This window comes from Bombyx mandarina, chromosome 05 (genome assembly GCF_030267445.1).
Source record: "Bombyx mandarina strain Sakado chromosome 05, ASM3026744v2".
In the NCBI taxonomy this organism is placed as follows: domain Eukaryota; kingdom Metazoa; phylum Arthropoda; class Insecta; order Lepidoptera; family Bombycidae; genus Bombyx; species Bombyx mandarina.
In genome coordinates, this window is record NC_143212.1 from 4,151,372 (window position 1) to 4,167,924 (window position 16,553).

At 38.4% G+C, this 16,553-nt stretch overlaps 1 protein-coding gene across 2 annotated transcripts in view; it reads right to left on the reverse strand.

Annotated features, from left to right (window-relative positions):
• LOC114246003 (solute carrier organic anion transporter family member 4A1) overlaps window positions 1–16,553 on the reverse strand; it is a 65,765-nt gene that overhangs the window by 33,399 nt on the left and 15,813 nt on the right. The window contains exons 1-2 of one of the 2 annotated variants that reach the window (XM_028178367.2): window positions 13,350–13,488; window positions 6,771–6,918 (exon numbers count right to left, since the gene is read on the reverse strand). In XM_028178367.2, the coding sequence (XP_028034168.2) occupies window positions 6,771–6,918; window positions 13,350–13,352 (151 nt within the window). In that variant the 5' untranslated portion in view covers window positions 13,353–13,488. Of the gene's footprint in view, window positions 1–6,770; window positions 6,919–13,349; window positions 13,489–16,553 lie in introns of those variants that run through there. The other variant, XM_028178366.2, reaches the window with a different exon arrangement.

Genomic DNA, 16,553 nt, shown 5'->3' on the forward strand with positions numbered 1-16,553 from the left:
GTCAACGATATTCCCCGGTCGCCGCCGACCCATTTAGCTTTATTCGCCGACGACACGACTGTTTACTATTCTAGTAGAAATAAGTCCCTAATCGCGAAGAAGCTTCAGAGCGCAGCCCTAGCCCTAGGACAGTGGTTCCGAAAATGGCGCATAGACATCAACCCAGCGAAAAGTACTGCGGTGCTATTTCAGAGGGGAAGCTCCACACGGATTTCCTCCCGGATTAGGAGGAGGAATCTCACACCCCCGATTACTCTCTTTAGACAACCCATACCCTGGGCCAGGAAGGTCAAGTACCTGGGCGTTACCCTGGATGCATCGATGACATTCCGCCCGCATATAAAATCAGTCCGTGACCGTGCCGCGTTTATTCTCGGTAGACTCTACCCCATGATCTGTAAGCGGAGTAAAATGTCCCTTCGGAACAAGGTGACACTTTACAAAACTTGCATAAGGCCCGTCATGACTTACGCGAGTGTGGTGTTCGCTCACGCGGCCCGCACACACATAGACACCCTCCAATCCCTACAATCCCGCTTTTGCAGGTTAGCTGTCGGCGCTCCGTGGTTCGTGAGGAACGTTGACCTACACGACGACCTGGGCCTCGAATCAATTCGGAAATACATGAAGTCAGCGTCGGAACGATACTTCGATAAGGCTATGCGTCATGATAATCGCCTTATCGTTGCCGCCGCTGACTACTCTCCGAATCCTGATCATGCAGGAGCCAGTCACCGTCGACGCCCTAGACACGTCCTTACGGATCCATCAGATCCAATAACCTTTGCATTAGATGCCTTCAGCTCTAATACTAGGGGCAGGCTTAGGGACCCCGGTAACCGTACTCGTCGAACTCGACAAAGAGGTCGACGTGCAACCTAACCCATGCATCAGCCCGCTGAGTTTCTCGCCGGATCTTCTCAGCGGGTCGCGATTCCGATCCGGTAGTAGATTCATTCGCGAAACAATTGCTCTTGAGTTGTTAGGTCTCCTTCGGAGGCGCTCGGGCAGTTGTTAGCAAATCCCACCCCTCTTGGCTGAGCCTTTGCTCGCCCACCTGTCCTGGTGAAACTGGAAAGGCCTTCGGGCCACCAGTAAACTTTCAATCATAAAAAAAAAAAAAAAAAAAAAAAAAAAAAAAAAAAAAAAAAAAAAAAAAAAAAAAAAAAACTTGACGAAAACATGTTATTATTGTATAGCAGCTGTCCATCGTTGGATGGCTTCCGCCATCCGCTCGCTGGATGCATCGCTCACTCAAGTAGGAGAGAGACAGATATCGAACGCTGCCGAACGCGGAGGCCGATTGTGCCTCTTTGTCGCTCGTTAGGCGCTCTCGCTTGCACTTCAAGCCTTAAATGGAACGCCTCAGAGCGAGGTAACGCCGCATGAGTCATGTTTCGTGCGTGGAGCCGGCTCCATCGAATTATAAGACGTTGTCACGTCAAAACAATGCAATCTCCCTCTTAATGGGATATCTTCAATTAATTTTTTTTATTTATTTTTTTATTTGTTTGTCTGACAAATTGAAGCTGAACGGATTGTAATAATGCCTCCGATTTCACGGTCGACTAGTCGCTCGGCTCGGACTAATAATCGCAGCACTCAATACATCCTGTTCATTAGATCTGAGGCTTGCTTATTGCGAACAGATTTATTGAATATTATCCGGAGGGTGATGGGGAGGTTTATAAGTACCTTTATATTAAAATGTTTGCGTTATTGAAATAAATATCCGATACTGACCTAACAGCTCGCAGTCGAATTCATTAGAATAATCCTTTTAACAAGATCCTGTATATATGAACATATTAGTCCACTATTAAACATAATATTCTCAGTATTTTCTTCTGTTTTTGCTTGACGAAAACATAATAAAAAAAAATCCAAATCGTTTGCCTCGCGTTATCTTTGCGACTATATTTAAATAGTTTGTTGGCTGTAATCCGCGTGGTAAGCTCAGACTACACAGGAAGGTGCCACCAATATCCTTCGTATGCTTTTTTAATCCTACCTATGCTGATAGCATTTGGAAGCTATTTCAGCTTCTCCTTGACGTGTTGGTGCTCACACACGTGCGTTCGTGCAAAACGTGTTGCTAACACTGGCCCTAACAAGAACTTCGCAGAATCTACCACCGGTACGGAAACGCGACCCACTGAGAAGATCCGGCGAGAAATCAGTAGGCTGTGTCTATGGGTTAATTCACTCGTCGAGCCCTTCGTCGCAAGAGACGGGTTCGACGAGGACGGTGACCGGTGCTTGAGGTACCTAAAAGCACCATTAATGGATCGGGAGGATCCGTAATGACGTGCTTAGGGCGACGTCCATTGTTTACCATTCGGTCTACAGGATCAGGTATGAACCGTAAAACAGTCGTGCGTTCTATTTTATGGGGCGGGAAACGTTGTGAAGTCTACGCGGCTACACTGTTGAGTCTTTCTAGACATAATTAAATCATTAATAAATAACCCAGTTGTTAATTAATTTAGACCAGAGGTGTCGGCATACGTTAATTAGTTCGGCATAACTTTAACAGTTAATATGAATTATTAAAAGTTTGTCAGCTTGGGGATGGTAGGGCTTTGATACGCTTTGGGAGTGCAAGTTAGATGACTAATTAAAATATTTGAGGTTTAATATGGAAGTTGAGCGGTCTATTGTAATATATTTATTTTATTAGTTTACCAAAAAAATCAGAAATAAGAATACTATAATATAGACTGAGCTCCTCTATAATTAAAGAATTTTCAAAACATAATGAAATACGTAGGTACTTGACAAATGTTAACGAGTGATCTCCACGGTGAAGGAATAACATCGTGTAATAAATCAAACGTGCAAAATTTTTTATTTGCGTAATTATTTTACCGCTGGTATAGCGTCAGTTTTCAGTTTCTGAACGTCAAAATGTCAGCGAGCGACGTCTGCCATGACACCAAACCCCTTTCAAATCCAGGCGCCAAGAGCAACGCATCAATTTTATAGTTCTCTTATATGAAGTCGTTAAATTATATAAGGGCTCGCTCAACAAATATGTCAAACAATAAAAACAATTACCACAAGTCAACTGCCTGCACGTCTGCTAATCTTATGATCACTTTATTCATTAATCGGACTCGAATTGGCGTGTCCATAATTTTTACACAATCTCTAAAAGGTTTAACACATAATAACTCTGTATTTTTTTTTTTTTTCTAGGTGGGTGGACGAGCTCACAGCCCAACTAGTGTTAATTGGTTACTGAAGCCCATAGACATCTACGACGTAAATGCGCCACCCACCTTGAGATATAAGTTCCAAGGTCTCAAGTATAGTTACAACGTATAGTATTTTATTATTTGTTTACCTCCGTAGGTAAACAAATAACAAAATAAAAAAAATCGTCATGTTGAATATAGTCGGTTCAAATAAAACGCATTGTTCGTGTAAAAACAAAGGCATTGTTTGACGCTTTAATGGCTTCGCGAACTTACATCCAACTTACTTTAAACTTTGGTACAATGAAAGCAATAAGTTAGCGCGAACTAAGCACAACAGGTGCAAGATTCTCGATTCGTTTAACTTGAGACGTTTTTATGGCTTTAAAAGCTCTTGATAAGTAAACAAAGCTATAGGGTGGTTATAGAAAAAGGAGAAGGAGAGAGCCGGCCGTGTTTAATGGTTACCGAAGCCCATAGACATCACGGCATTATGGAACCTTGAGACATGGTATCAAATCTCAGTTATATTGTATAACAAGTATCCATCCCTTCAAGTCCCATCCCATGATTGATTTAAGGCAGAAATAGGCAAGATGGTGATACTCGCTCGTTTGGACCCATATAAACTTATGGTAAAATGCTATTAAATTTAGCAGTCGCTTACTAGTAGTATTTTTTCCCAGCCTATTCTAGTGACCTCGAGCGGTTCATATTTGATTCACCGAGCGAGTTGGTTAGCTCACGAGGCTCTAACCAGACGACATTGCTAACACTGGCCCTAGCAAGAGTAGTGCTTCGCAGAACTTACCACCGCATTGGAATCGCGACCCACTGAGAAAATTCGGTGAGAAACTCAGTGCGCTGTGTCTATGGGTTAGTTTACTCGCTGAACCCTTAGAAAAATTTAGTAATTACAACATGGCCATCTTCTCGAAAGCATTGTAATGTTACGTGTGGTAGTGTAAGGCTTCACCAACTCAAACAATGTTAATGACGTTGTTTTGTTTACCCAAAAACCGAATGCATTATATTGTTGATATTAAACTTCCAAACGGGAGAACTACGGAGTCAGGTACACCTGTTGGAGACCATAACTCTCGGAAAACGCCCAACTTAATACAGATTTATGTTACGAGGTTTATTTTGTAGAACGCAGAGTCAATTGTAATGGAAGCGTCTTGATCCTTGTTATTGTTACAGTAAAATTGGGTCTGAGACCGCATGTGTAAAGGTAGGTGACGGTATTAATAACCGTTCATGTTGTGACCAATGGCGTTCAAATTAAAACAATACATTTGATTTTTAATTGCCTTGTTATATATTACCTGTCCTTTAAGCCGAAATGCATAAAAACTACGCGGCAGCAATAGTAAGAATTTTAGTATCCATCTCTTTGATCTTAGCATCTAGCTCAACCTCCTCCAGTACAGAAGGTTACCGTAATAAAAGTTAATGTTTATGGTCAATAATAAAATAATAAAATTTCCCTTACCTCGTACCACTGCCTGACTAAAAGATTCTCCAGTTCAATTCAAATATTAACTGTCCATCTTATCGAAATTAAATCAACGTTATGGTTGCAGGCTTAAATTTTCAAAATTATACACATTGCAACGTTTACATGCTTAGAATATTAAATTCCTCATACTACTACAATCATCTTTAAAATTCATCTCTACACACCCATAAAATATATAATTATGGTTGTCAAATACAGATTTTCTTTTTCACCTACAGTTACATATACAAATACATACAGACAGTGCCATCCCTGATTATTTAATCTGTCAAGCTATAGCTCTATCGTCTTTACAATTCGGCAACGGAATCGTCTAAGCAACCCACGTTGACATTTCCAGTAATTTAAATCGCTGTTATCATTGTTTTCGGTCTGACTGTAGCGCGTAGCGTTGCACCGCGTAATGCCTTTAGAATGAGGGAAACTTTTTAATGAAAGTATATCGCCTGTTTAATATAGGTACAACGAAACGCATTGCTGGACTTAAGCTAAAATCTTTTTTTTTATTGCTTAAATGGGTGGACGAGCTCACAGCCTGCCTGGGCTCACAAGCCAAACTTAATGAGGTCCGCTATATAAGGGAGGGTTAAGTATTTATTGATAGGTTTCGTATGTGCAAAAATGACCGGTCACCGTCCTCGTTCAACTAGTCGATTACGACGAAGAGTTCCACGAGCGAACTAACCTTAGACACAGCCCACTGAGTTTCTCGCCGGATCTTCTCAGGGGGTTGCGATTCCAATCCGGAGGTAGATTCTGCGGAGCCCTGCCCTTGCTAAGGCTGGTATTAGCAAATTCTCTCAGATTAAGCCCGTAAGCTCACCCACCCGTCAGCGCAAGTAGCCTACTAAGCTACCAGCGAATAGGTATGAAAAAAAGGTGCATAGCTACAAGCGGTTTTTGCGTAAGTACGTAACAAAGAGCACGACACTATTACTTTGTATCGGCTCTTTTTTATCTCCGAAGCAGTCTAGTGTACCGTCTACCTGAATAACATCTGTTGCTCACGAACATCAAAATTGTTTTCTGTTAATTAATGGGAATGACAATTTAAATGGGAAACAATAGGACCGATCATGACGATTTCTTTCTTTTATAATATAACTAGCGACCCGCCCTCGCTTCGCTTCGGAAACTGTAATTTATTATTGATTTCTCCACTATTTAATGGATGTTATTATACATAATATAAACCTTCCTCTTCAATCACTCTATCTATTAAAAAAACCGCATCAAAATCCGTTGTGTAGTTTTAAAGATTTAAGCATACATAGGGATATAGGGACAGAGAAAGCGACTTTATTTTATACTATGTAGTGATTTTCAAAGTTTCAAACTCTCAACGTCGCAAGTCGGTATACAGTTCTTGTAATTGTATACTTTGACACGTCAACTTTAAATAAACCAATCGATCACTTTCAAGATATACTCTAGAATATATTTTCCTAACATACAAACCCTATAACAATATTGTCGAGGTTTTTAAGGCCAACGGAAACGTTACGTGACTCCAAAAACGTATCCACCTCCAGCGTTCGTGCATTGGCCATGAAAATAATAAGCTATAATTTTTCCCGTGTCGTTCAGAGGTCACGGGTGTTTGTATTTTGAAAGAATATTTTATGCGTTACGCCAACTGAAGCTAGCACTTTAACTGAGCTGATTTATTTTCGGTCTTTACCCAAGTCAAATGACTGTAGATGTGAAGATTGTTTCGATCCGTGTTCAAAGTAGAATGTAAGCTTCGACGAACAATTATTTACTATACAATTGAGACAAAGATGTGAAATCTCAAGATTAGTGGCAGAATATCCTGGGTGGCCCTTGAGTTCGTTCACCCGTCTATGCAATAATAAATTGGGAATTTGAGGTCATATATTAAGATGGGTGAACGCATTGACGTTATTATGTCCATAGTTACAGTGGCTACTTTATATCAAGCGGGACGTGAGCTCGTCAAAGCTATTGTGGCAATAAGCGTATGTTCGAATTCACAATCGACACGTTGTAATAGATAACCCGCATTAAAGCATTAAAACTCATTATCTCACCTTGTATAGCTCCTGCCCAGCATAACCAGAACAAAGCCCATTTAGCTGTACGGAACCTCTGGAGCCAGTTCGGACGAAACCTTCCCCAACCGCAGAGAAGCGTGTGGTCCCTGTCGTTACTTTGAGACGTTGAGTCTTCCACTTGTGTCTAGAATAAAAATAAAGAATTGGTATTTTACACGATTTTTGATATCCTCTTGTCTTTGTAATAAATTATTTCAATATTTTATAGCATTAACGAGCAGATAAAATCACACTCCAACGGGTGTTAAGTTGTATAAGGGACCTTTTCTACCAATCTATCTATATATTATATAAAAATGAATTGCTGTTGGTTAGTCTCGCTAAAACTCGAGAGCGGCAGGACCGATTTGGCTAATTTTGGTCTTGAATTATTTGTGGAAGTCCAGAGAAGGTTTAAAAGGTAAACAAATATGAAAGTGCTCGAAATTAAATAAAAATGACAATTTGGTTTTTCCTTTGATGTTTTGTCCCCCGTCGGACGGATTTGTTTGTTTGTTTTAAGTTTATTTTATACAAAAGTTTAGGTCTTTTATTTATCGATTGAGGCACTACGAAGTCTGCCGGGTCAGCTAGTATATAATAAAAAACACTATATCTTTGAAACGACAAGACGGTACAGAGATCGTTGATTGATTTCTGAGATGTCCAGTTATAAGATATTGAAGTCTGAAGCTATTATCCGCTCCTTCAAGTCTCAAACAGAAAGAAGTCCTTAGAATTATCTATAATCACATCCTCAATTATCTTTAAGATAAGTAATAAATATCCAGTGATTTTAGAGAAACGGAAAATGTCACTTAAATGAAGTTATTATTGTTTTTATTGTCTAAATATAAATTTAGTGCTGGCATGTTGGTAAAGGGATGCCGTGGGCGGTACTGCTCGTTAATTCTCTGAATCATTCTTTGATTTTATTATTACAAGACAGTTCGGATAGTGAGTTGCAAGTGTCTATGGACATTGTGGCTTGTCTCCATTCGTCTGTCTACGCTTTCAAATAAAGTAAATATAATAGCATCGTTGTTGTTCTGAACGCTGAATCAGTGGACGAGCTCACAGCCCACCTCGTGTTAAGTGGTTACTGGAGCCCATAGACATCTACAACGTAAATCCGCCACCCACCTTGAGATAAGTTCTAAGGTCTCAAGTATAGTTACAACGGCTGCCCCACCCTTAAGCCGAAACGCATTACTGCTTCACGGCAGAAATAGGCAGGGTGGTGATACCTACCCGTGCGGACTCACAAGAGGTCCTCCCACCAGTAATCTACTATCTCTACTATGTGATTGAATAGTCAAGCCTATTATAATTACATCTCATCATTGTCCTTATTAGGAGACATATATATATTAAACCTTACATATTTCTTTACGTGCGTATTCCGTGACGAATTCACACCACATTTTATTGTTAAAGAGTTTATCTGTGCAGAAACTTTGGAGAATCTGCGTCTAAGCCAAGCTAAAATAATAGAGTGTTACATGATTTTGGTCATATCAAAGAAAATATGGGAAACTTAGATTCGAGGGAATATTTAAGCAGTTGGACTCGAGGATCAGACTGATATTATATGGAAGAACAGTTTTGTCCAGGGTCCTGCGTTGTTATACAGTCAAAACATCTCATAAACACAAAAATAGTCTCTATTAAAATGTTTGTGATATCAGACTGACGGTTACGTCGTTAAAAGACAGAACACATTCGGATCTTAAATCAAATAATATTGTTGGTATATTAAATAAAACAGTATCATTAAATAAATTTACGATAGTAATTTTATGCTGACATTTTTATCTTACGCTATACGATAAGCTCTGCGGTAGTTAATTATTACGTTACTATAGTTAATGTTTTAGGGCTGATTTACTGAAGATCCAACTTCCGAAGTAAAACTACTGCAGCCTGAATAACGTCACCTTAGAATGAAGCGGTCCATCGACCGATCGGACTCAAGTACCTTAAAATATTAGCTTCAAGCTCACTAGAACGTTAGTTGTCTATGCGTTGTATATTTTCCTAATTTCATCTAAGCTGTAGGCCTGATTGCACTTTTACTATTCTATTTTATTTCGTACCATTCCGTTTTATGGAATTGGTTAAAGTGAGGAAACCTTCAAAGTATTTTAATAAAAATTATAAGTACTTAATTAAAAGTATTTCGAAGTCGTCGTGACCTAAAGGTTAAGACGTCCGATGCATTCGTATCTAGCGAATCTCGCAGGCGGGTACCAATTTTTCTAATGAAATAAGTACCTACTTAACAAATTTTCACGATTGACTTCCACGGTGAAGGAAAAACATCGTGCAATAAAAATCAAACCCGCAAAACTATAATTTGCGTAATTACTGGTGGTAGGACCTCTTGTGAGTCCGCACGGGTAGGTACCGCCGCCCCGCCTATTTCTGCAGTGAAGCAGTAATGCGTTTCGGCTTGAAGGGTGGGGCAGCCGTTGTAACTATACTGAGATCTTAGAACTTATATATCTCAATGTGGGTGGCGCGTTTACGTTGTAGATTTCTATAGGCTCCAGTAACCACTTAACAACCTGTGAGCTCGTCCACCCTTCTAAGAAAAATAAAATAAAGGTATGGTTGAATTTTCAAAAACCCATTAAATTAAATTCATACTAGGTATAGGCATTCGAAACGATGGGTAAAACAAAATAGTAAATGCAAAATTAAACTGTAAAAGTGGTTTTAATTCTCGCAAAATCTCAATTTTAACCCTTTATCGACCGGTCGTGCTTAGTTCAATAAGAACCGGCTTAGTCGCGCGCACATTTCACAATGATTCATAAGGATAATCATATGAAGACCAGCTGTAGTTACAAAACAAAACAGTAAATCCCACTGGACGAACAGGGGATAGCTTAAAGCCGACGGATAGACTAGCGTTTGGAAAAGTACTAGAAGCTTTAAAACAAAACGCGGCATCGCGATTCGTCATCATCAACATCATCCTATAGCAGTTCATTACATAGGCCTCTACAATTGCATGCCACTGAGCACGATTCTCGGCTTCTCTCATCCAGCTTTTGCCAGCTATCTTGCATAGATCGTCGCTACACCGAGCCTGAGGGCGCTCTGCACTACGTTTGCCGTGCGATCTCCACTCAAGAACACGTTTACTCCAACGATTATCGGTTCTCCGGCTAACATGACCAGCCCATTGCCACTTCAGCTTACTGATACGCTGTGTGTCGATAGTTTTAGTTCTTCGTCGGATCAACTCATTCTGATTCCGTATTACGTTTTGAAACTATTGAAATACATATCTTTTTTTCGCATTAAAGTGTACAATTTCCAAAAATATTCGAAATTGAGTTAATAATATGCGGAATCATTTGGTATCAACAGTATTTTTTTCATAAATACTGTCAAAATACTTTTTGTTTTGTTTAGTTTACCTGTGTTTTGACTACTATCAACAAAATGTATACATAATTTTATCTTACTTTAAAAGACAGATAATGTAACTGGAAAAAAAAAAAAAAAATGTTGCAAAGATGATTAATATTAATCATATCACATGTTAAACCTTTAAAACACTCTTCTGTAGAATTAGTAAGTTTTGAGATTATACAGTTTTAATGCGAGAAGACGATATATCCAAAGTCCCGGAACCTCATATGACTGTAGCAGCAATATGAAAGTGCTTAATCTCATTAGTGATAATTTCAAAAAAACAAAACTTATTAAATTCCGTAATATGAGAAATTGCTCAATTAAAACCCGTGGACCGACAATCCCCTGACGCCCGCCCGCTGGGAAACGTCCTCTCGGCCATAAGAGTCCATAAAACAAAACGGGCCTCCAATGTTGAATGAGCCCCTTTTCATGTTTTATATCACACAAATATAATAAGATTAAATCTCCACCCGTTCTACAAAGTCACGTACATTCAATGACGCATTAGACGTAGTGGTCCGTGCACAAAACATCCACTACAATACAGCAACAATTTGTTTCCTGTTCATTGTGTCTTCGTCAACTGAAGCACGGAGCACTACACCATGTGCGCGATGGAACATGCAAGTTATTATTTATGATGTGTAGACTCAAGTCAAATTCCGATGTATCCCTGCTGCAAAATCATAAGCTTGGGTTAAGTAAGAGCTCGCCAAACGTGTCTTTATCATGATCATCATCAGTCCACAGTCGTCCACAGACATAGGCCTCTCTTAATTTACGACCCTGAATCCAAATTTTCGGTTCTCCTCTTGCATACAGCTTGCCACTCATTGAAAAATATTCTATGAAATGAAAGCCTGCAGTTTATGTTGACTCGTATATCGGTTAATGTACTTTTACTCACAGATCACGTAATTTTAACATTACAACCGTCCTTTGACTTATTGGAATCGTTTCTGAACAGTGGTAAGCAAAAGTTTTGCTATTAATGTCAATTCATTTTTGAATGTTAATTTTTATTTTGTTCTTCGCTTGTTGGAAAGGTCACGTCTAGCTTAAGATAGATATTGTTCCAATTGAGAGCGGGTGAGAGTGGCGTTTATGCAATACTAAGACCCTTTATGATCATTGTTTTAATTTATACAATTTGTTTCAGGTCGGTGTAACTAATTTTCATTTTTGTAAACCCAATCACTGATAAATCAAAATCTCTTAGCACTAACTGTTGCGAATATTTTTGTTTGGTTTTAGTATAATATTTTTACTATTTATATGTATATAGTACACAAATCCTAAAAAATGCCTCTAAATTTTATAATGTATGAATGTGTATATAACGTCTTTTTCTTTATTTAGGATGATTTATATCTAGACTAGACTAACTAGACCACCAAACAGTGACCGTGACTTTTACATGATGACCGCTTACGATTATCAAAAAGTTCATGCGGCACTCATGAAACGATCGATGAAGCCCGATAAAATAAAATAAGTAAATAAAAATAACAAATAAAGTCCACTTTGTACCCTCCTGACTAATCGAGAAGCTTTTATGAAGCTTTGAGCACAAACTGTTATTCTGTAAAACAAAACTAGTCAATATATTATTTTGTATGGCGGTAGGACGTCTTGGGGTCCCGCAAAGGTAGATATCACTACTCGGCCTATTTCTGCCGTGAAGCAGTAATGCGTGTCGATTTGATGGGTTGTACTGTAAAAACTCAGAGAATTTTGTCTCAAGGTGGGCGGCGGCATTTACTTTGTTAATGTTTATGGGCTCCGGGAAATAGTTAACACTTGATTTACCATGTACTCGTCGACCTATTTAAACAATTAAAAAATAAATACCTGCTAACGTATCGTCTAAACAGTTGTCATGATTTTACTACTCTTTAGATGTTAAGCTATTGGATAAGTAATGACCGCTGTGTCTCTTATAAGATGCAATTACTGAGTCATTTTTTTAATATAGGTACGTAATATGATTTCATGGACCGAACATCGCACCAATATCTCCATTCTTCAAGAACTCGGCATTAAGCAGCGTCTTTCGGCGCTCGTGCATTGGCACATACTATAATTTTTTGGATATATCTCCCGGCGAGGAAATTACTCCATAGAGCACCTTATCGTTCAGGGCAAAGGAGAATGCACCAGATCGCGTGGAAAATTTCCCATGCGATGGACCAACCAAGTCAAGTCGGTGGTTGGCGGTTGTTTGCATGAGTGTACCAGACTCACCGGGAGAAGTGGCGATTGCTCGTAAGGCGCATAACATCTGCCCACAGCAATGATACTGAATGGCGACTACGACCGCTCTGATAAGAGTGATACGACAAAAGGAAAAGAATATGATTCTGAATGCTATATTCAGTCCCGTAGATAAAATCGTGGATAGGAATTCTTCTAATGCTTTTCATCATTGGTTTGATTGCTCTTTTAGTAAGGGTAGTAAGGGTGGACATGTATACCTCTTTTTATCACAGACGACATTTCGTTATAACTAAAAATATCCTAATTCACAAATATTGGTTTGATAGCAAGCAAGCGGAAGGTGAGTTTTGAAAAAAAATGCGTTTAGCTCTCTACATACTTTGTGTAATGCTCTAATTTTGTCACTGCGACTCTTATTCACTTCACAAAGATTGGCAAAAAAATAAGAAAATACAATGAACATTCATATGAGAATTACTCCTTATTTTATTGTAAGAGATTTGTTAACAACTTTGTTGGGCAGACTATTATACTATCAATAAATAACAATTTTCGACTGTGATAATACCTAGGTAGCCGTTAAATTATCTAAATTAAAGGTTCATTAGCATTTTTTCGTTAAGAACTTTGAATCCGTTTATTACCGCCAGTTAATATAACTAACTTCAGTTATAAGTTTAAAAATAAAAAAGTAAAGATAAAAAATACTAATATTGAATGATGATTGAATATTAAAATTTGTTTGAAAGTTAAGTGTTTCGATAATAAATAGCAGCGGAACCAGGTCGCTTTTATTTTATTTTATCATATAAATTTCGTTTAACGATATCCAACTAGAAAACGATGGGATCGAATTCAGGAAATAGAGAATTTTTTAAATAAATAAAAAGTATGTATAAATTATACGCTCGTAATTTTAAAAAACATTACCATTTTTACAAGATTCAAATTCTTGCACCAAGGGAAAACTTAAATTTAAAACATTTTTATTCCGTTTACGATCGCGATCGGCAAAAGTTTGTGATAAAGTCCCGCACGTAGGAAACGCGTGCTTATCGGGCGCCGCGCGAAGAACTGAGGGTTGCACCATTGGAACACCGTATATAAACAAACAGGGAAGTAGTAGCCCGATAAAGAGCAGATGCTACACGTAATTTACCTTCAACATTGATGTATATAAGGATTATTATCTACATGAACTTCCGAATCACTATTATGCTGAGTGGCAACCTCACCCTCTCAGTTGTAGTAACAGCTTCGTGACGAAAAAACTCCTGAATGACGTACCACCAATAATTATTTACGTAAATAAATAAAAAAAATCCTTCATCGTGAAAAATTCTTCCTTATATCCTAAAGTCCTTATATCCTAAAATATTTAAAGATCATTAACAGTATGTGAATAACCGATTTAGTCTCGTGAAAGTCTAGCCGGCATCCTATTCTTTTTAGGCAACGACGACTTCTGAGAAATAATTTGTTTAATTTGAGATTTTTCTAAAGCCATCTTTGTTGTATATTGTTCCTTTAAGAGGCAACGCATGCTATGAACCCTTTCCATTCCTGATCCTATTTCCATCTACTTGCTAATCGCCGCCAGAAACTAATCATGTATTCAGATTTGAAGGACGGTATAAGTCTGGTCTAAATCGTGTGATAAATTTCGGCCCCGTATCTCAGAGCGGTCAATGTTAACGAACTCTATGATCAACTCCGGGTCCGTTCTCATTGTTCTTAGGGTCTTCAAGCACTGGTCACTGTTCTTGTCGAATACGACGAAATAGATTTCGACGTACAATCTAGTCCATAGAAATGACTTACTGAACTTCTCACGAGATCTTCTCAGTGGGTCACAATTCCGTGGTAGATTTTTTTTATTGCTTAGGTTGGTGGAAGAGCTCACTGCCCTCCTAATGTTAAGTGGTTAATATCTACAACGTAGAAGCTGTCACCTACCTTGAGATATGAGTTCTAATGTCTCCATTTTTACAGTACTGCTGCCCAACCCTTCAAAGCGAAACGCATTACTACTTCACGGCAGAAATAGGCAGGATGTTACCAACCCGTGCGGACTCACAAGACGTCCTACCACCGGTAAAAATATAAAGTAAGATTCAGCGAAGCACTGCTCTTGCTAGGGGCTAGCAACACTCACCTTGAATAAATTGATGGTTGAGCCCATGAGGCCAACTACCCATCCAAGCGCAGTTGGAATAACGCTTAGGTTACTGACAATTAGGTAAGGCTTTTTAAATCTAAAATCTAGAAAAAAGATATGTTAAGAGTTCGTGGTTTATTTAGAGAAAAAAACTGTATCCTGCAATATAGTCTCAAAGTAAGTCTTCACGGCAGTAAGTGATCATGCAATTCTACGAGTATTAATGTTATTTCAGCGTTTTACCAACATAGAAATTGTTTATTGTTTTGAGTAAATAAATTTAAAATACCGCTGGCACCTGCGCTAGGTGTGTATACGGTTAATGCAAATAGTGACCGACTTGTCTGCTGTTTGTTTGATTGAATTTGCATACCGCGGCTGTTATTTGTGCATCTTTAAATTTATAACTTACGTTTCTTTTTCAAGGGTTTTTGAGGGTCGTGAAGATGTGTTTTCATTGTATTGTGGTCATATCTGATTACGAAAAAAGCAAGATTCGAGTTACGAGCTTGATTTCTTTGACTTTCATGAATTCAGGTGAGATTACAATATGTTCTAATTAAAGTAAAATCATTGTTTATGAAGAAACTTCATAACTCCTTCTATCTATCTAGCACTTCTTTACAACACTATAATTACATGCGTTTTCAATTAGTCTTTCATTCAGTTCACAGTTAAACATGTTTTTAATGAAAATATACACCAGTGTAGTTTTAACTCCACTAAAAAATTTACTTTAACTACTCCAAGTTCTTCATTGTGCGGGCTTATTACTTATTAATATTAAAATTTTATTTTTCCTTAGGAATTGAATCGTTCGATGGTTGGAAGTGAAAAGCTAATCGTGTGGACATTGTTGCTTTCAAATTGTATAACATTAATATTTGGATTGAGTCAAACTTTATCATTGTGTTTCGTAGCGTCTTACGTAGTAAACAAGGTGGTATCCATATTATATAGACATGCATGCTCCTGCTATTCTACGGCCTTCTGACATAGCTGACGAGTGACTTTTTTTCCTACTTATTCGCTGGTAGCCTAAGCTCGCCTTTTAGGCTACCTCCGGTTACCGTCCTCGTCGAACCCGTCGCTTGACGAAGGGCTCGACGAGTAAATTAACCCATAGACACAGCCCACTGAGTTTCTCGCCGTATCTTCTCAGTGGGTCGCGTTTCCGATCCGGTGGTAGATTCTGCGAAGCACTGCTCTTACTAGGGCCAGTGTTAGCAACACTCTCGGTTTGAGCCCCATGAGCTCACCTACACGTCAAGAAGAATCCGAAATAGCCTCTCAACGCTACCAGCGAAGACTTTAATCAAAACGTAATCTTTATATATTATCAATTTCAATGATTTCTATATTTTCCGATTCCGATAATAAACCATATTCCATCACACGTAAAGTTTGCATTAAATATAATCTATACCGTTTGAAACAACATGATGCATAGTGCCTCGTACCAAAACAAGAATGTCACTGACCTTGCACAGTTTACGTCATTGAGCTCTTAGTCCAATGATAACTAGAATACCTGGTGTTTCAGACATCATATAATAATGTAAGTGTTTCCGGCGTGCGCGCATTATAAAATATAAATAATTGAGAATACGAAAGTACTTATCTGTTTATCCTCTTTCACCTTCTAACGGATTGAAGTGGTAGATAAGTCATAGATGCTGTGAATATTTTGGAGAGTGAAATGAACAAAATTTTTTTTGTTGGTAAAATAATATTTAAAAAAATTTGGAATGGAAGTCCATGCCTTTCTAGTTTATTAATGAGTGATCAAAATTAATAGTTTCTCAATTCGGTGTGTGTTTGTATTAGTATAGATGTCACTGATAAAAAAGCAATTTACTTTCGCATTATTTGTATTATGCGTAAGCGCGACGTGCCGCCATCCTTTCCATTTCTGCTGCGATACGAAATAAATAAAATATACAAATCAATTCGTGGCATTCACATTTTGATGTCCA